At 48.8% G+C, this 19,586-nt stretch overlaps 1 protein-coding gene across 1 annotated transcript in view; it reads right to left on the bottom strand.

Moving 5' to 3' along the window:
* Window positions 1–18,464, bottom strand: part of DHRS7B (dehydrogenase/reductase (SDR family) member 7B) — a 21,114-nt gene extending 2,650 nt beyond the window's left edge. Inside the window, 8 exon segments of the mRNA XM_015423229.1 lie at window positions 7–114; window positions 463–615; window positions 3,733–3,825; window positions 5,229–5,358; window positions 5,360–5,440; window positions 6,229–6,344; window positions 8,083–8,258; window positions 18,284–18,464. Of these exon segments, the coding sequence (XP_015278715.1) occupies window positions 7–114; window positions 463–615; window positions 3,733–3,825; window positions 5,229–5,358; window positions 5,360–5,440; window positions 6,229–6,344; window positions 8,083–8,258; window positions 18,284–18,303 (877 nt within the window). The 5' untranslated portion in view covers window positions 18,304–18,464.
* Window positions 18,465–19,586: the final 1,122 nt, after the last annotated feature.

Genomic DNA, 19,586 nt, shown 5'->3' with positions numbered 1-19,586 from the left:
ATGAAGGTGTGAGCCCCGCAACCAGGACCTCCTCCTTCCTCTTCCCCACGGCGCTGAGGACCTCCTGAGCTACCTCTGCGGCTCCCTGGCCTTGGCTGGTGGTCTTGTCCATCACTGCGAAGAATAAAAAGGAAGGCCTTGAGTGGAAGGCAGAACTCTTGTTATTTCCACAAGCAGCCTCTCACAGCTTTCAAGCAGCTCCAGGGAATGGGAGATCAGAAAGCCAAGCTCCGGTTCAAGGATTAAACAGGGATGGGGAGGGGAAGAAAAGTCATTTTTAATGTTGAAAACAGGATACAGGTACCCGGGAACGACAAGAGGCATGTCCGGTCCGCTCCAGACTGGTTCACATACCATCACTTCTGAACCGGAGCTAAGGTTTTATAAGCTTTATGATTCCCCGCCCTGCCTGCTACATCGCAGTAAATGCATATGATCTCCATGAGCAAAATTAATTCTTGCCTCCATACTGGGACCCGTCTCCCGTGATGGCGTTCAGTGACAAGTTTGTCTGAATGTAGCCAGGACTCACGACCGTCACGTCAAGACCGTACTGCTCCACTTCCGCTCGCAGGCAGTCAAAAAAGGCTTGGGTAGCGTGCTTGGAGGCGGCGTCTGGCAAAACAGAGAGCAGGTTGTGAGCTCCGTCAGTCGCTGAACAGAAACAGTTTTGTAACTTGAAGCTCTCATGGAGCACGCGGGGACAGAAAAGGCTCTTAAGCAGGAGAGTGGAAGAAAAACAAACTCTGGATAGAAGAAGATTCTCTGCGATGGTTATTTTGTCAGGCCAGTGAGGTAGGCCTTTATTCCCATCTTACAGATGAACAGTTTCCAGCTTTAAGCTGCTCAGGGAGCCAGTGGTCAAAGTGTGATTCAGCTCAAGTCTAGCATGCTCTTCTTTGGAATGTGTGGATTTGTGCCGAACTGCAGACATTTTATTACAAACTTTAACAGAACACAACTGTAGCTGGGACAACAAGCAGGGATCATTTCCTGCGGGAGCACACAGGAGCGGAGCTCTGAGTAAGCAGCCCAGGGGGCAGGCACATGTAACAAGCCCTGCCCCCTGCTCCCAGCAGCCCTCAGTCAGGCCACGAGGGGCAAGCAGCAGCCAGGTAAGTTGCAGAGCCCACCCCCGGCCCACCTTCACCTCTCCATCCTCTGTGAGGGCAGATATGTGCGTCCCCCCCCAATAGCTAGCAATCCAAAACAGTCCACTGGAGCCTGAGCAGTGGGTGTTGCCTTCTGACACACTTCCAGTGATGTCAGGGTGTGTGGCATATGCAAATAAGTTATGCTAATAAGCTCTGCTAATGAGCTCCTGCACCTCTTTTTCTACGAAATGTCCCCTGACAACAAGTAATGCGAATAGACTCTTGTAATTCCTCTGAATACTTCTAAATTTGAGAACTGGGAGGGATCAGAGACCTGTACTGAGAACTTCTGAGTCCTGAAGTTAAATAATGAGAATGCTGAATTAGCTATCCAATTCAAGCAGATTGCAGAATTCAGATGGAAGAATTTGGAACTCTGCATTAAGGAGTAGGCTGCTTTTGCGTGGTGGAGGGTAACCTACAGGAAGACTGAGAATTGTAGGGCCTGGGAGATCAAAACACAAGCACGTGAGATACACAGTAAAGAGACATCAATATAACAAAACTGTGTAAATAATAAACCTCAAATTACGATTCCAATTCTTTAAAAACAATGTATGTAGTATGGATGTTACTGAAATATCAAGAGTCGTTTCACAATATTATAATACAAAAATCCACAAAAGTCAAAACTTCATATATATGCTGTTGATCCATGGCATTCACTCAGGATATGGCTAAAGAAAAATTAGAAGAATAGTTCCAATATGATCGAAGGTTCCAGTTGTTTCCTTCACACGATGGCTAGCTGCCACTTATTGCGTTCCACCCAAGCTTCTTCAAAGGTAGAACCTTACAGTCAGTCAATTACATGCAGAAAGGTATCGGCTGGATAGTAGGAAAAACTTTTTCATGGTCAGAGTGGTTCCAAGGTGGAATCAGCTGCCTAGGGAGGTGGTTAGCTCCCCTTCACTGACAGCTTTCAAGAAAAGGCTGGATGAATATTTCTCAGAGACACTTTAGGCTGGTCCTGCATTGGGCAGGGGGGTGGACTAGATGGTCTATATGACCCCTTCCAACTCTATGATTTTATGATTCAGGAAAAAGACTCAAACCATATTCTTAAACCAGCATATAGCTCAACAATCTCAGAATAATCCAACCACGTCACGTGAAGGAAACAACTGGAACCTTCGATCGTATTGGAACTATTCTTTGGGGTCTGGGAGATCAGGCGTTTCCCTTTCTCCCTAAAATGCAAGGTGGGCAACTGGGGGCCATACGGGGAAGGGAGAGAGGGAAGGTGGTTTCACCCTTCAACCACCACTCTGTTTTGCTATCTGAAATGGGATTCGCCTGTTTTGCAGTTAACATTTCAAATGAGGAAACAGAGCATTTTTTTAAAAAAATGTGTCCATAAAAGACTTAACAAAACAGAAGCCTGGCCTCAAGCAAAAACCTAGTGGTGGTTGAAAGGTTAAACCTCTTATCTGCATGGCTTCCGAGGTGAGCTGTGCCTGCAATCTGCATTTTTACAGAGAGAGAGAGAATGTGTGACCTTCCTCTGATCTGTCTGAGCCCACAGCGGGGAAGGGCAGGAAAATGGCCAGAGTGAAAGAGATTCACTCCCCATTGAAAATCACAGGCCGGTCCTCACCAATCGATCGACCTTTATTGGCATAACATATGACTCAATTTGCAAGGAATACTGAACGCCTTCTTGAAGCTTCATACAGAAATTTTGCAACAATTTCAATTATTGCATGATTCTGGGTTTTCAGCAAAAAGTAAATCTTACATTTATCAGATTTCCCTGACTACTTTCTCAGCCATGGCTCAATGAATGTAAGGCGCAGGTCCAAGTAGAAAGTACATGAAAGAAACACGTGTTCAAGAGTTTCCATCTCCTGCTTAGTGCAGGAACACAATCTACTGTCGAATGGGATTTTTTGGAATCTCCCATAAAATACTGCTGATGGCAACACATTAAACCTGGCTAACATATATACTCTGCATTGTCCCGGGTTCATTAAACAAGTTAGATACTCAGCCCTACGCCCAAAAGGTAAAAGCCCCAAATTGAGGGGTGAGCATCTACTTTTTGCACGGCTCTCAAGAACCTGGCTCTCAATGTCAACCAGTTTTTGCTTGATCAGCCTAAAAGCTGACTTTTCTGTGTACAGAGATAGGTCTCCAATGGTCCTCGCAATGTTTTTTTCCAGCCCAAGCAGCGGCAGGTTGCCACGGAGAGTTTCTCACGGGACCCCTTCCAGAAGTAACACAAAATGCCAGGCCTCTGTTTCCAAACAGGATGCTTCATTGTTGGCACCTCTAAAAACACTTGTCCTCAACAGCTGCTTGTGTGACTACGGGTGGCCCCGTAGAAGGCCCTGCACTGATCCCTGCAGGCTCTGCTTGCCATAAGACATGGAAAATGAAGCTTCCCACCCAGGGCCGGAGGTCTGTGTAAGCCAGAAGCGTGTGTAGGTTTGCTTCCCCTAAGCACTGTACGCTGCCACATCTGGAGGTCTGGGACCCTGTCGCTGCAGGTTGTGCCCGTGTTGCACTTCTGAAGCCAACGGGATGCGAAAACTGTTACTGTCGCTACCTCCCCTAAGCCTCATGCAGTTGGACTTACAGGCAGAGCGGAAGGGGATGGCAATTTTGCCCTGGATGCTGCTGATGGCCACGATGTGTCCTTGCCTCCTCTTGATCATCGAGGGCAGGAGGGCTAAGAAGAGAGAGAAAGGCAGCAGGAGCACAGTTAGGAGAGTCAGCCAGGCACCTGGTTCTCGTTTCTTCCCCCAAGGGCCTTGCTTTAACCCAGTCTCATTGTCCTGATCCATTTCCATTCCTCTCCAAAGAAGAGGAATCCTTTCCCCAAGACATGGAAACTGAACTGCGTAATTTATTCCGTCCTGGAAGCTGGACATTACCTCTGACTCCTGTGGGGTTAGTCCCCCGCACCTTTATTTTGGTTTTCTTTTCAGGAAGCCTCTTCACAATCTTGTCTGACTGAAGCAAAAAACCACAATGTGTTGGCATGGCGGAGGGCCACTGGCCCGGTCCGACACGGCTTCTCTTATGTTAGCGACTCTTACTTTGGACGGCAGATTTTCCTCCTACTAAAAACATTAAGCTACATGCCCGCTTTGTAAAAACTTCTAGGGCTGCGGTCACACGGAGCAGTAGCCACGCTACTGTGACGGAAGATAGGCGGATTTTCTGGGCGCGATCTCACTGCCACATCTGGGAAGCGTAGAGCTCCCGTGGCGAACCCGAGGCTTCCCGCCGAAGATGCGTAGTTAAAAACTAGTACCTCGGAGGTACTAGTTTCCGGAAACCGCGGGGCAAGGGCGGGCGTCTGATCGCGTTTCCGGTGGTATCCGGTGCCCGCCCATGCCCCATTGCGAAAAGGTGGGGTTTTTTTCGAAGTCTCCAGGGATGCGCACAAGCACCCAATGGGGCATGCGCATACTTCCGGTTCAATTTTTAAAAACCCACAACCCCGTCGTGTGATCGGCACCTCCCCCCTAACCATGGGACCTCAACGGGACCATGAGGGGATGCCTGATCGCACAGTCGCGTGTAATTTCGCTGTGGGGCAAACAGCCACGCCTCCTCCCCGCGATATCCGTGTGTCCGTGTGACCGGGGCCTAGGTGAGTGTAAACGATATAATACAATTATAAAATAAGAATGGAAAGAAAAGGTAACTTTTAGGGATTATGAAAAGATAGCTCTGTTTCTTACAGTGGCTTCCAATTAGAATGAACTGATGTGGAGAAGCTTTACAGTTTTTGTACTTGTGGAGAGAGATGGTAAGATGATATATTTGTCAGTAAGATATACACTTATTGATGTGGTTTTACATATTGACTGTATCTTACTGATCTGATGAAGTCTTTTAGGACGCAACGAAGGACGTAATACATCCAGGACCTCGTGATCTATTTACACAGATCTGGAAAGTTTCACTGGACATTTTTTACTCTCCCTTGTTCTACAGTTTGTATTGCTCTGACAAGAGATTGTTGTTTTTCATTATAGAATGTTTTGTACTTCAATAGTACACAAGTACGAGTCGAACGTAATAAATGTATTTGTATGTATATATATTCTCTTATGTTTTTACCTTTTGTCAACGCAATGGGGCCAAAGTAATTGGTTTCCATTACTTTCCGGTCCACCTCCACCACCGTGTCCGCTATGGTGCCTCGATAACTGATCCCGGCATTGTTGACCAAGATGTCCACATGGCCCATGCGCTTCCAAGATCTCCTCTGCGGCGCTGACCACAGCTTTGGTGTCTGAGAGGTCAAAGGTCACGGTGTGATGGTTATGGGGCTGTATTTTAAAACAGACAGAGAGCACGTGTTATCAGAAGAGGTCTGAGAGAACCGACGGAGACCAATTTGGATTAGGGAAATCCCTGCTCAGCTGCATGATCACTGGGTGCCCATAAAACATAAGCTTTTGTATGTGCTACTGAAGTGTGCGTGCACGTGAAAGCTTCTACCCAGAATTAAACTTTGTTGGTCTTAAAGGTGCCACTGGACTCAAACTTTGTTCTGTTGCTTCAGACCAACAAGGCTACACACCTGGATCTGTCTTCATGGGTGCTCATAAGCAAGTCAAGAGACAAGGAAAATGTCCAGGACTTGCTTGAAGACGTTCTAGAAAACTGATGTGTGGCGCAAGGGGAAGTTCTTCACTTTCCCCTATAATAGGAGAATTTGGGAGTCACTTAGTAAAATGGATCGGCAGGAGGGCTCAGGACAACAAAGAAGGAAATAAAGGAAGTGCTTCCTTCTTGGACACACAATTAAGCGGCTATCACAAGCGTTTACCGTTTCCTTTAGGGGAGGGACAACATTTATTGGTGATAGTTGGACATTTCCCACACTGGCTGGGACTGTTTATCTGCTCTATGTATGTACACATTTAGATAGTTTTATATTTTAAAAAGTGGGAGCCCTGCAGCACCTCCTCCAGCAGGTAGAGGTTCTCCTCAGGTCCCCTTTTCAAACTGGAAGTGGCAGATTTGAACTCAGAGCCTTCCACGTGGACAGCTCACCTCCAGCCCCCTCTCCCCCATCAGCTCTGCCACTTTAGCCCCTCTCGCCCATTCTTACGTTCTTGGGGTGACCGCCCGTGTCAGAGAGCTCCCGCAACAGCTCCTGCAGCCGCTCGCCGTTCCTACCGCACAGCACCAGTTTCGACCCAGCAGCGTGGAAAGCTTTGGCACATTCTTGGTAGCGGAGGCGGTAAAGAGAAAGGACAGCGTGTCAGAAGACGGCTGGCATCCGCCTTTCCTAGGCTGCGCGGAGGGATACACGGGATTTGAGGATATAATGCAAAGCCGTCTAGAAGTGGTACCAAATAGACTCTTTTTATCCTCTAGACCAGAGGTGTTGAACTCATTTGTTATGAGGGACAGATCTGACATAAATGAGACTTTGTTGGGCCGGGCCTTGTGTGTCATAAAATGTAATGCCAGGCAGTGGACATATAGATTTTTTTTTTACTTAAAATAAAAACATGCTTAAAACAATAACTCTGTAAGCTACAAACCTACTTTTGATTTATCAACATTCACCACAGAAATCTCACGCGCAGAGTTCTGATTCTAGGATCCAGGTTAAAACATGAAATGGCTGAGTCTGGTGAAGCAAGCTATGATGCAACAGCAACAGCAGAACTGGAAGCACGAGATGGCCAGTTCCACTGCGTGCCTGATGGAAGCCCTCCGGGGGCCTGATCCGGCCCCCGGGCCACATGTTTGACACCCCTGCTCTAGACAGATGTTTGGTGCGCCTTTTCCAGCTCGGTTTTGCATTTCGTTTTGTAGTTCAGAGGATCCGCCGGTGAGCTACGGCTGGGTAAGAAAGCAAAACCAAGAGCCCAGGGTAGCCTAATGGGGTTGCAGTCCCATTTTTTTTGTCCTCGTCATCTGAGGTGCGTTATGCTGAGAGGAGGAAAATATGTGACTTGCTCAACAGGACCCAGTTACCTTTATGGGATTTGAACCTGGGTCCTTTCTGCTCCAAAAATTCTAGCCCCTACTGCAGGGGGTCCCTTTTAAGCTGCTATACCAGCCCTCAGTCACCCACGAGCTGGGGGGGGGGGGAGGAAGGGATGTCCGGTCCCTTGAGAGCTACCCGATAAAGCACTTATTGTAGGCAAAGTGACTTCCAGTTAACGCCTGCCATGGGAGAGCACATCCTGAAACTCTCGACCTTTGAGCCTGCAAAACTGAAGATGCATATTTCTAGTCCTCACGCCTGTGGCCAAGAGCTTGGAATTAAGGAGACGACCATGAAGGCTTAGGAGGTATTGTGTGCTTTTTCTTTGGGAGAAAAAGGGGGGAAAGAAAAGGAAAAAAATTACTGAGGCCTTCCATGGCTTTAGCAGCCAGGAAATGGAGTTTCCGCTCGTGGGCAGGTTCTGAGCAGGTCCCCCACAGCCTCCGTTTCCTATATCTGTAACTTTTGTTGTTGTTGTTGGTGGTGGTATTTTTGTATTTATGTGTGTGTGCCCCTGGAAGTCGTGGCAACCTCTGGTGACTGACCCTTACTGGGGGCCTGGAGGATAGTCACAGAGGTGGCTGAATAAAGCCTGCCCCCACCTCCCACCTCTGGTATTCCATGGAGGTCTCCCATCCAAGTACTTGCCAGAGTCGACCCTGCTTAGCTTCCGAGATCTGACCAGATCGGACCTGCCTGGGCTATCCAGGTCAGGGCGTTATCTGTGATCAATCTTTATGGTCTCTCTCAATTCTGTAATTTGTTAAAATGCTTCCCAAGCTCAGCTTCTGAAAGGAAGAAAATGAATGCCCCAGTTGGGTTAAACCCAATAATGCCCATTGTAGAGACAACTCAGTTGGGCTGAGGGCAGTCCGGCTGAGTCGGAAGAACTTATAAGAACAAGACGAGTGACTTCCAGGAAGTGAATCCGTTGCAAATTACCTCCTCTCCTCCGAGACCTACCTTTCCCGAGGCCTGAAGTGGCTCCAGTGATCACCACCACCGCGTCTTTGAGGTAGGCTTTGGCCCGCATCCGCTGCAGCAGCCGGAAGACGCTGTAGATGCCCAGGCCGCCCAACAGCAGCGGCAGGACCACCATGGAGGCGAGTTCCATCAGCTTCCCTTTGTGGCAGGTCCTCCTGGAGTCGTGAGAAAAGAAGCACGGCCCAAGTGAGACTTCTCTACAGCCTTCTGTCTCGGAACGGTCCCATGCAACAAAACCAAACCACAGCAGCCGCTCCTCGGGAGCCATTCTGGCAGCGTGTCGGAAAAACCAGCACACAAAGCAGCAAGTGGGCTGGGAAACTGGCTGGCTAAATGTCCTCTGGATTTCTCCCACTTACTGCCTAACCCAAGGGGCCATTGCATGCCGTTCTAGAGGCCTCACTTCCAAAAGGATGTGGACAGAATGGAGCGGGTGCAGAGGAGATCGGGGGCCTGGAGACCAACCCATATGAGGAAAGGCTGAGGAATTTGGGAATGTTCAGTCTGGAGAAGAGGAGATGCAGGGGGGACAGGATGGCTCTCTTGAAGTATCGGAAGGGCAGGGAGTGGTTCCTGTTGGCAGCAGAGGAGAGGACTCGCAATAATGGGTTTACATTAAGGGCGGGAAGGTACCGGATGGATATCAGGGGAAACTTTCTGACATTAAGAGTTGTGCAAGAGTGGAATCAGCTGCCTAGTGAGGTGGTGAGCTCCCCCTCCCTGGCAGGCGGCTGGACAAACACTTGTCAGGGATGCTCTAGGCTGATCCTGCATTGAGCAGGGGGTTGGACTAGATGGCCCGTCTGCCCCCTTCCAACTCTGTGGTTCTATGGTTCTGTCAATTTTACTTCTAGAATTACAGGGAAGTGTGGTGGCTGCCACCACGTAAATTGCTGTCACAGCTTGCTAGGCCGAGGCACTCAATGATTGCCCGGGGGGGGGGGGGGACTGGTGCTTTGCCAGGCAAGCCAGAGGGCAGGGAGCCATCCAAAACCCCAAAAGATCACAGCAGAGCATTATGCCAGCTGCAGGAGATCAGAGGACGCATCCAAAGCCGCAGAACAGAATGTAACCAAACATTTAACGAAACCTACACTTAAACAATGGTCATGATATTGAGGTGCTCATCCCAGCACGATGCCCAACCTGTCTCCCCCCCATCTCCCCCCTCCCTATCTTTCATTTCTTAGCAGCACATCAATAAAAGCAAGCCCTCAGAACAAACAGGCAGCAGACAGGATGGTCACGTGCCCTGCCATGTGGGCACCGACTCTGGGTGCTTGGGAAACAATCATGAACAGGTTAAATGCAGATGCAGTTCAAGGACCTCCCAGTGCCAGGATGTTTTTGTTTTCGGTTTTTAAAGCCAATTTAAGGGAACATGGAGATTTTATTGAGATTCACTTAAGAGTATCCATATGCTGCCTTTAAACCTTGGTTTCCAAAACAACGTACGATTGCTGAGGCGAAACCAGACACAGATACCTATACAATAAAACAAAATCAAAACTTCCTCTCTGTATCCACAGAACCCGTTTGACTATAGAGAGGTGAGTCGGGGCACACCACCCTTTCCTAGGATTTCCAGCTCTGGGTTAGGAAATACCCGGAGATTTTTTTTTTGGGGGGGGGGGGGGATGGAGCCTGGGGAGCAGTGTTCCCTGTAAGCTGAGTTAGTGTGAGCCAGCTCATAGTTTTTTAACCTCCGGTTCACAAATTTTTGTCTTCGCTCAGGAAGGATGGCTCCAGAGCAAACTGATTTATGCAGTAGCCAAATCGCTTGCTCACAACTTCAATGCCAGTCGCTCACAAAGTGGAATTTTTGCTCACAAGACTCCACAGCTTAGAGGGAGCATTGCTGGGGAGGGCAGAGTTTAGGGAGGGCGGGGACCTCAGTCGGGTGCGAGGTCATAGAGTTCACTCCCCAGAGCAGCCCTTTTCTCCTTGGGGAAGTGATCTCTGTGGTCTGGAGGTGAGCTGTAATTCCGGGGGGATCTCCAGGCCCCACCTGAAGCTGGCAAACGTGCCCTTTCCCCAACTACCATTTCTCTGTTCCTGCTCGCCCTTCTATTGTCAGAGCAAGCTCAGGTAAACCAGAAGAAGAAGAGGAGATTGGATTTATACCTCGCCCACTCAGATTCTCAGAGCGATTTACAATCTCCTTTCCCTTCCCCTCCCCACAACAGGCACCCTGTAAGGTAGGTGGGGCTGAGAGAGCTCTGAGAGAACTGTCATTGAGAGAACAGCTCTGATGGAACTATGGCTTGACCAAGGTCACACCAGCAGCTGCAAGTGGAAGGGTGGGGATTCAAACCCGAGTCTCTCAGATTAGAGGCCGCGCGCTTAACCACTACACCAACTGCAAGGTTTAAACCTGGGGGAAACAATTTGGCCCAGGAAACTGGCAGGTGGGATAATTTTTATCCGCTCCCCTGAAACATCTCCACTCAAAAATCAACCCTATCTTGAAACAGCTTTTTAAAAAAATCCCTAAAAGAGAGGCTCTGTTACAGACTTACACAGAATATCAGGCTAGGATCTAGGAGACCCCAGGTTCGAATCCCCCTCTGCCATGGCAGCTTGCTTGGGTGACTGTGGGCCAGTCACGCTCTCTTGGCCTAACCTACCTCACAGGGTGGCTGTTGTGAGGATAAAACGGAGGAGAGAAGAACAATGTGTGCCAGTTTAGGTCCCCACTGGGAGGGAAGGTGGGTGGGTGTTTGCGGGTGAAGTGCCATCGAGTCAGTTAACAACTCCCAAATCATCCTCTCCTTCACAGCCTTGCTCAGGCCTTGCAAACTGGAGGCCGCAGCTTCCCTGACGGAGTCAATCCAGCTCCTGTTGGGTCTCCCCCTTTTCCTGCTGCCTTCAGCTTTCCCTAGCATAGTTGTCTTTTCCAGTGACTCTCCTCTTCTCATAGTTGTGACCAGGGTTCCCTCTAAGCTGAGTTAGGGTGAGCTAGCTCAGTTTTTTAGCCTCCGGCTCACACCTTTTTGTCTCAGCTCAGGAAGGATGGCTCCAGAGCAAACTAACTTATGCAGTAGCCCAATCGCTACTCACAAACTTAATGCCAGCGGCTCACAAAGTAGAATTTTTGCTCACAACTTAGAGGGAGTATTGCTGGGGAGGGCAGAGTTTGGGGAGGGCGGGGACCTCAGTCGGGTGCGAGGTCATAGAGTTCACTCCCCAGAGTCCACGAGTCAGTTTCCTCATTGTAGCTTCTAGAGAGAGTTCAGGCTTGGGTATAAATGAAGTAAATAAATAAATAAAATGTAACGCAAATTTATCCCTTTAGATTAAAAGATTAAAAAAGGAACACTATTATTAAACTGGTAACTATTTTTTAAAATGAACCTACAACTCAAACGCAGTCACTTTTAGACACCCTCTTCTTTGCTGACTCAAGAATGCTATTTACAGTTCAGAAACTATTTTATTTTATTTCATCTCTATACCACTTCTCTTCAGCTAATATGCAAAATCCCCTTTGAAAGTGACCGAACATTTAATAAATAGCCCCGGTTCTACCAGAACAATATCAACAATCTCCATTTTGTGCTCCACACAAAAACCAGGCGCAAACTTCAATTCAAGCGACAGGCAACGGCCGAACAGCAAGATGGGCTGGGAGGGGAAAGGAAACTGGCAAACCACCTTATGGACACTTGGGGCCAAGGAATCGTCTCTGGAGCCCCAGGCAGAGAAGCTACCCGAGGGCACACCATATCTCTTGATGCTGGAGAGAGGTTCGCCCCAAACAAACACGGCGCCAGGTTGAGGAATTCCATTTTGCCACTGGAGAGGCTTAATATTCTACAGGGAGAGCATTCAATCAGATGCAGACTCTGTTTAGGACAGTTTGATTCCCACCCTTTCTCTGAGGAGCTCAGATATGGCCCTGCTTTCCCCGTTCCATTGCAATAACCCTGTGAGGTAGGTAAGGGTGGAGAGAGAGAGAGCTTGGTGGCAGAATGGGCACACGAACCTGGGTATCCAAGTTCTCAGTCCCACACTCTAAACCAGGGTTCCCCAATGTGCTGCCCATGCGTGCCATGACACCCACCAGTACTTCCTGTGGTACCCCCTGAGCTTTTCAGAAAGCTTGTGATTGTTATGAGCTTCCCTCATTCAAATGAAGGGTTTCCCTAGGGTTGCCAGATCCGACTCAGTAAATATCTGGGGATTTTGGGGGTGGAGCCAGGAGCAAGGATATGACACCACTTCTGTGACGTCACATCCTGTGCTTTCACTTCCAGGTCTACCTCCCACATCCAGAAGGTTCCTGTGATTCCATCTGCTTCTAACACAGTGGTTGCTTTCAACTCATTCTCCACCCAAGCCACACACAGTGGTACCATTTAGGATTGCCAGGTGAGGCTGACAGGCTGATGGGGGACTTTCCAGGAGCCTCCGGGAGAGGAGAGGAAAGACCACGATTGAACTCCAAAGGGAGTTCTGGCCATCACATTTCAAGGGAGGGTGTTCCTTTTAAATGCCTTCCCTCCATTTGGAAACAATGGAGGATGGGGGCACCTTCGTTTGGGGCTCATAGGATTGGACCTCCTGGTCCAGACTTTTTGAAACTTGGGAGATTCTACCTAAAAAAAAAAAAAGCCCCTCCCCCAGCTCCAGATACTTGCAGATTGATTCTCCATTATACCCTATGGGGACCAGTCTCCATAGGGTATAATGGAGCTCTCAGCAGACATTCCCCCCTCTGGCTTTCTGATAACCCTGAATGGGGGGAGGGCCTCCAAACCATGGGATCCCGTCCCCAACTGGGGATTGGCAACCCTAGGTTTTCCACTAGAGGATGACGACTGGTAGGTATCTCAGCTCTCCTTAGTCAGTGTGTGGTTCCATTCCCCCTTCAGGATCTCCCTCTTCCCAGAAGGTGTGAGGAGGGAGGTATTCTGTTTAGCTCTGCCCCCTGAGGCAGCCATTTTGGGTTTGGCTCCACCTCTTGGCTCCACCACCTCCCTCAAAATTCCAAAGGTGCTTGCAGTCAATGCTCCCTCTAAGCAATGGAGTCTTGTGAGCAAAAATTCTACTCTGTGAACTACTGGAATTAAAGTTGTGAGTGAGCAATTTGGCCACTGCATAAGTTAGTTTGCTCTGGAGCCATCCTTCCTGAGCTAAGACAAAATGTGTGAGCCAGAGGCTAAAAAACTGTGAGCTAGCTCACACTAACTTAGCTTAGAGGGAACACTGCTTGCAGGCTCAAACAGGTTGGGGCCCCTTGCTCTAAACATTGCACCGTGCTGGCGCAGAAACTGAGAATGCCAGGGGAAACGTAAAGGTGATGAGAACCGGGGTGGGTGGGTTAAAACTTAGAAAGCAAAGCCGTTTCCATTTCACACTGCACTGCACACTCGAACTTCCTGAGGTATTCGTCAGTGACCCCTGTTGTGTTTTCTCTATTTCAGGAGTATGTCCGAGAAATAAAGCAAGCTGGTTGTGATGGAGGAGGACAAACAGGGAGAAGAGAATTTGATTTAGTCGTTCAAGGGCTTGACTCAGGTATGACCCAGCCAAAGTTCAACCTTGTCAAGGGCCCTCTGTTTCCGGGGCAGAACTGAGCACCTACTTCAAGGCCGCCATCAAAAACTGAGGGGAACGTCCTGCCCAAGGATTAAGATTGCAGGAAAAGGCCCTCCTGACTGTCCCACCAATCCAAGAAGCTTGTTTGGTGGGTATGTGCGAACATAAGAAGAGCCCTGCTGGATCAGACCAGTAGTGGTCCATCTGGTCCAGCATCTCCTCTCACACAGTGGCCAACCAGTTCCCCTGGAGGGCTAACAACAGGGCAGAGAGGCTGAGGCCTTCCCCTGACAAGAACATCAGAAGAGCCCCGCTGGATCAGACCAGTGGTCCATCTGGCCCGTGGTCCAATTTCCAGCACTGGTTAGTACTGGTTAGAACATCAGAATAGGATCTGGGTGACCCAGGTTCTAATCCCCACCCTTCCACAGAAGCTCACTGTGGGCCAGTCACTCATCCAAAGCCTAATCAACCTTACAGGGCTGTCGCTACAGCGATGAAATGGAGCAGAGAACAATGCTGTAAGTTGCCATCGGTCCCCGTTGGGGCAAAAAGCAGGACATACGTATGTAAATATACAAACAGTCTGGCTAACTAGTATGCGCAAATGTAAAGTCTTCCCCCCCAAAACACTTATAGGCAGTAATGAAGCGAGAGAAGACACGCTAAAGGAAAACCCCAAAGCAGGAAAGAGAGTTTCCAGTAACAGCAAAGAAAACCATTCTCCCTCCACAACCAGCCCTCCTTGATTAGGTCTACGCAAATGAGCTTTCATTTCTATTGATATACTTCTTGCTTCAGTTGCTTTGTAACAGGCCGAAACTGGCCAGAATGCTCATCTGTATTACAAATGCCACATTCGCAGTCACCCCCTGGCAGGCCTTTGAGATCCAAAGGAGCTTCAAGCCTCACCTGTGGGAATGCTCCAAGCAATGGCTAAAAGGTGCCACTAGAGGAAAAAACTGGAATCTTAACCTCATTCTAGTTGTGTCAAAAGACCTTGCCCGCTCGTCCCCTGCAGTCTGAAGGCCAAACAACCTCCTACCTTTTCCTCCCCTCCTTCCTGAAGCGTGTCCCGCGCAGCGATCTGTCTCAAAGGCTTTGACGGAGGGACTTAAATAGGGAAATGGCTGGCCGCCAAACCGACATGGCTTTAAGATGGAAAGGAAAGAGTGACCAGGGCTGGCTGGTGTCCAAGAACAAGGCTCAGAAACCTATCATGACATTTTGGATCCAGGGCCGGTTCAGATTCATTCAGAGGCACTTTCCCCCCCGACAGGCACTCCTTGGCCCATCCCATGATACTCCACACCACACGCCAGCTGGGATGGAGCCGGTGTTGTATATCAGTAACCAGGAAAGCCAGATTAAGTGTGGCTAGGTGGCAGAAGCACAGCTGGCTGAGCGGTGATCAGGGAGGGCCGGGTTCAAATGTCACCACTGGCATGAACTCACTAGGCCTCGGGCAACCGGCTCTCTCCCATCTCAGATCTGCCTACCTGACTTACAACTCGAGAACCGCAGGGACACCGAAAGCACTTTATTGTTATATAACTTCCTTCCAGCAGACATCTCGCAAGTAAAGCTAGCCAGTATTTTACCTTGCTTGCATGCCTCACCTTTCTCCCCAATGAGAGTGGCTTACACTGTTCTCCTCTCCTCCGGTTTTAGTGTCACAACGATCCTGAGAGGCAGATGAGGCTGAGCATGCGTGACTGGTCCAATGTCACCCAGCAAGCTTCCAGGGCCCCGTGGGGATCCAAACCTGGGTCTCCCGGACTCTAACCACCAGTGTTCCCCCTAAGCTGACTTAGTGTGAGCTACCTCACAGTCTTTTAGCCTCCGGCTCACCCATTTTTGTCTTCGCTCAGGAAGGATGGCTCCAGAGCAAACTAATTGCTGCAGCAGCCAAATCGCTCGCTCACAATTTTAATGCCAGTAGCTCACAAAGTACAATTTTTGCTCACAAGACTCCAGAGCTTAGAGGGAGCATTGCTAAGCCACACCAGACAAAAAGAAAGCACAAAAGCTAATACCAGGATAAGCTCATATTTGGCTGGGGAAGAGTCCAGCAGGCTACAAGCCAGACTGTTTCCTGTCACTCTTTTGCATTGTTCTGCAGGGTGCTGTCCACCCACCCTGAGCAAAAGCACCCTCCTAAATGATAATGCAGCCGGACTGCACTCGCACACACTTCTTGGAACAACTCAGCCTCCCGAGGAACACTCCCCCCTTTCTTCTGCGTACCAAATATAGCTCTTGGCTGTGCCACTTTGTCTGGCCCTTGCAAGCCTGGGCTCCACTCAGTTCCTTGCCTGTCAAGCCAGATCAACAGCACGTCAGTCAGGGGGTACAGTCAGCCCTGGGACTTAGGGATGGGTAGGGTACATACAGCACAATGGCGTTGTGCAATTAAGTTCAGTAACAGAGGCCCATAGCTATTTCCCATCGATATGTCTAATTCAGATTTCTTCACTCTCTTGGCCATGTGCGTCTCTCCTCTGTGGTCCATGCCTCTCCCCTTCCCCATAATTCCTCCCAATCACTCCTTTGCACTCTCTTATCCTAGGACTAGCTGCCTTCCCCAGCCCACAGCCTTCTTTCCTAGGCTTTTCAGCCCTTCTCTAGGCTTTCAGTACCTCTGCCAGTAACAGTAAGAAACCTTTCTGCCATCCCTCTGTGACAACAGGGCAACTCAGCCAATCACAGCCAGAGGAGTAATCAGCCCTCACACACTGCAGAATGCCGTAGCCATGCAATACAGATTGGCCCAGTCTTTCATTTGGGCAGTTGCAAGCGCTTGGCATACGAACAGGTATGAGCTGGTAATGACAAAAGGGGGCATACAGTATTACTGTTCAAAATTCTTGCTGACGGTCTCCTATGTTAAGTTTATTTTTCCCCTCAAGTCTCCTTGAATGGTGGCTGAAATGTGAAAATTCTGTCCATCTAGCATATCATTAACAACAAACAAGTAAATTTGGGGAAAAGGTTATTGCCTTTGCCCTTCATTCTCTAAAAGAAGCACACAGAGTGTTTCTTCCCCCTCCTCCCAAGAACTTTTCCAAGCATCTGCAGATTAAAACGTTTCCCCTAAGCCAGTTACACAACATGACTTCAGTTGCCCAACGTTATGATTCAGGATGTCATCACTACACAATGACAAGCATTTACTTGTTCAAGAACGAACACCAACGCGATTCAGAATTAACAGACTTTCCAGACTTAATCCCGCTGTCTTCCCCCAACCATTCCTTTTCAGCAGTGTGCATTTCTAATCCCCACCCTAGGGATCAAGGTAGTAATTAAAACAATGCAAAAGTATTTTGCATTTTTCTAAAGAGAATAGAATAGTTTAGTAGAGAATCACAGGATTTCACTGTCTCCTGCAGCGCCACTAGATCTGTGCAGAGTTGCTTATTTTCTGGACAGCTGCCAGTCAGAGCAGACAAAAACAAAAGGTCTGGCACAGTAATAGGGCAGCTTCATGTGTGCCCCTAGTTCAAATCACCTGTGCACTAGGTGGCCATTGCCAGCTCAGACTCTCAGCCCCTCTCATCTGCAAGGTACTGGCCTACCTCACAGGGCTGTACAGATTAGAACTAAAGAGCATGTACATCAAGTGATTTGAACATGGAAGAGACAACATGGATGCTCGCTATTCTTTTTAAAGGAACCATAAGAACCTTTGCTGCAGCACAGACATCCTTCGGTAATAATGTCTTTGTTGGGGTGGGGGAGAAAGCAGGAGCATTCATTATTAGGATGATGACTGCAGAGAAAAGCTTGAGACCCCACAGAGGGATTCTTGGTAATGCGGCTGACTGATGAACAGTTTGGGTTACCAACTTCCATGTGGGTCCTGAATATCTCCAGGAATTACCATTCATCTCCAGATTACATAGATCAGTTCCCCTGGACAAAATGGCTGTTTTGGAAGTTGAACTCTGTGGCATTATAACCCCACTGACATCCCTCTCCTTCCCAACACCCTGCCCCCACGGCTCCACCCCCAAATCTCCAGGGATACCCCATCCAGAGTTGGCAACCCAGGCTTGAAACCCTGTTGGACAAGCTTTTTCTCCTTGTGGGGCCTCCTTCCTCCTGCTCTAGAAATATAGGAATAACACGCCCTTTCAACATTCCCCAACTGTTTTTTTATAAAGACACCAACACATCCATTTCACCACTTCCGTCTAAGCTGTGGTTGCCATCCTCCAGGTGGGGCCTGGAGATCTCCCAAAATGATAATGGATCTCCAGACTACAGTCCCCCTTGGATGAATTAGCGGCTTTGGAGGGTGGACTCCGGCATTACGCTCCACTGAGAACACATTCCCCAGGCTCCACCCCCAAATCTCCAGGGATTTCTCAACCCGGAGTTAACAGCCCGAGCCCGTACATTTGGACTGGGGGGGGGGGGGGGGGGGGGCAGCAACCACATCTGTCCTCCTCCTTCATACACCCCATTGCTGGGGTTGGGCCGCCACTCTCCAAATCATTATTGTGACCAGGGCAGATCCATTCTCTACCTACCCCTTCCAGTGACCCTCCTGGAAGATTCGTGGACCCTCCCCATCATCTCTCCCTGTTGGATTCCAGCAGGGGCCTCACCCCCTTCCCCATCTTCGACTCATTACCTGGCAACCACGGTCACCATGACCACGCACCCGGAAGCGGGCTGACCTCCCCTCAGCTGACCCAATCAAAACACACCCTCGTTTCTTCAGGCGAGAGGCGGAGCCGGTCAGGAAACCGGCCAATAGAAAGCGTGCAGAGGCGCGTCGCTGGGGTCCGAAAAAAGCAGCGGACCGCTGGCGAGGAGGGTCCGTTTCTCTTCAGTGTCCCCCATCCTCTAGAAACGAGGACTCTGCGGCTAACGTTCCGCGTTGATGGCAGAGAAAGAGACAGGCGAGGCTAGATCCTAGAAACCGTCTCCCGTTATTGGACGGGTTGCTGTCGAGGGAGGTTTCAAGTGATTGGATTGTAGTCTGTAAATTGGTGTAATACAGAGGAGCGGGTGTGTCATAGAAATGTTCATATGTGTGCGCACGTGCATAGACACACACACGTTCAGGTGGGTAGCCGTGTTGGTCTGAAGCAATAGAACAAAGTTGGAGTCCAGTTGCCACCTTTGAGACCCAGCATTAAACTTTGTTGGTCTTAAAGGAGCCACTGGACCCAAACTTTGTTCTACACACACATATGAACATTTCTATGACTACTTTCCATTTAATTCAGGGTCCCCCAAGGCAGTGAACATTAAAACAAAGCATTACAAAATTTCAGGCATTAAAAACCATTTAGAATACACACACACAAAATAAATAAAATAAAATAAAAAGAATACACACACACACACACACTCTATGTGGGCAATAGAGTTGTACTGTACTAAATGAGACACACACTTGGAAAATTTATTAGGGACTGTTGTCTTTACTACTGTATAGCTTGCTGATACAGGGATCCTGTTGTGAAATTTCACACCATTGAAAGTGTTGTGTTAATACTTATGCTTTGCTCAGTGTAGTGGTTAAGAGCAGCGGACTCTGATCTGGAGAACTGGGTTTGATTCCTCACTCTTCCACATGCAGCCAGCTGGGTGACCTTGGGTCAGTCACAGTTCTCTCAGAGCTGTTCTCTCAAGAGCAGTTCTCACAGAGCTCTCTCAGCCCCACCTACTTCACAAGGTGTCTGTTATGGGGAGAGGAAGGAAAGGAGATCGTAAGCCGCTCTGAGTGAAGGGCGGGGTATAAATGCAATCTCTTCTTCTTCAGTTCTGTTTTCAGACTTCTGATTTGGTTCAGAACCCTAACCCTATTTGCATTATTTATTGAATGTCCCATCCTTCAATTGCATTGACTCACTGTGTATAATTTGCCTTGAGTCCAAGTGAAAAAGGTGGACTATAAATAATGCAAATAAATAAATATATAAAAT

The sequence above is a fragment of the Gekko japonicus genome, unplaced genomic scaffold, assembly GCF_001447785.1.
Source record: "Gekko japonicus isolate JY-2015 unplaced genomic scaffold, Gekko_japonicus_V1.1 scaffold869, whole genome shotgun sequence".
Classification (NCBI taxonomy): domain Eukaryota; kingdom Metazoa; phylum Chordata; class Lepidosauria; order Squamata; family Gekkonidae; genus Gekko; species Gekko japonicus.
This window is presented reverse-complemented; position numbering and strand designations above follow the sequence as displayed.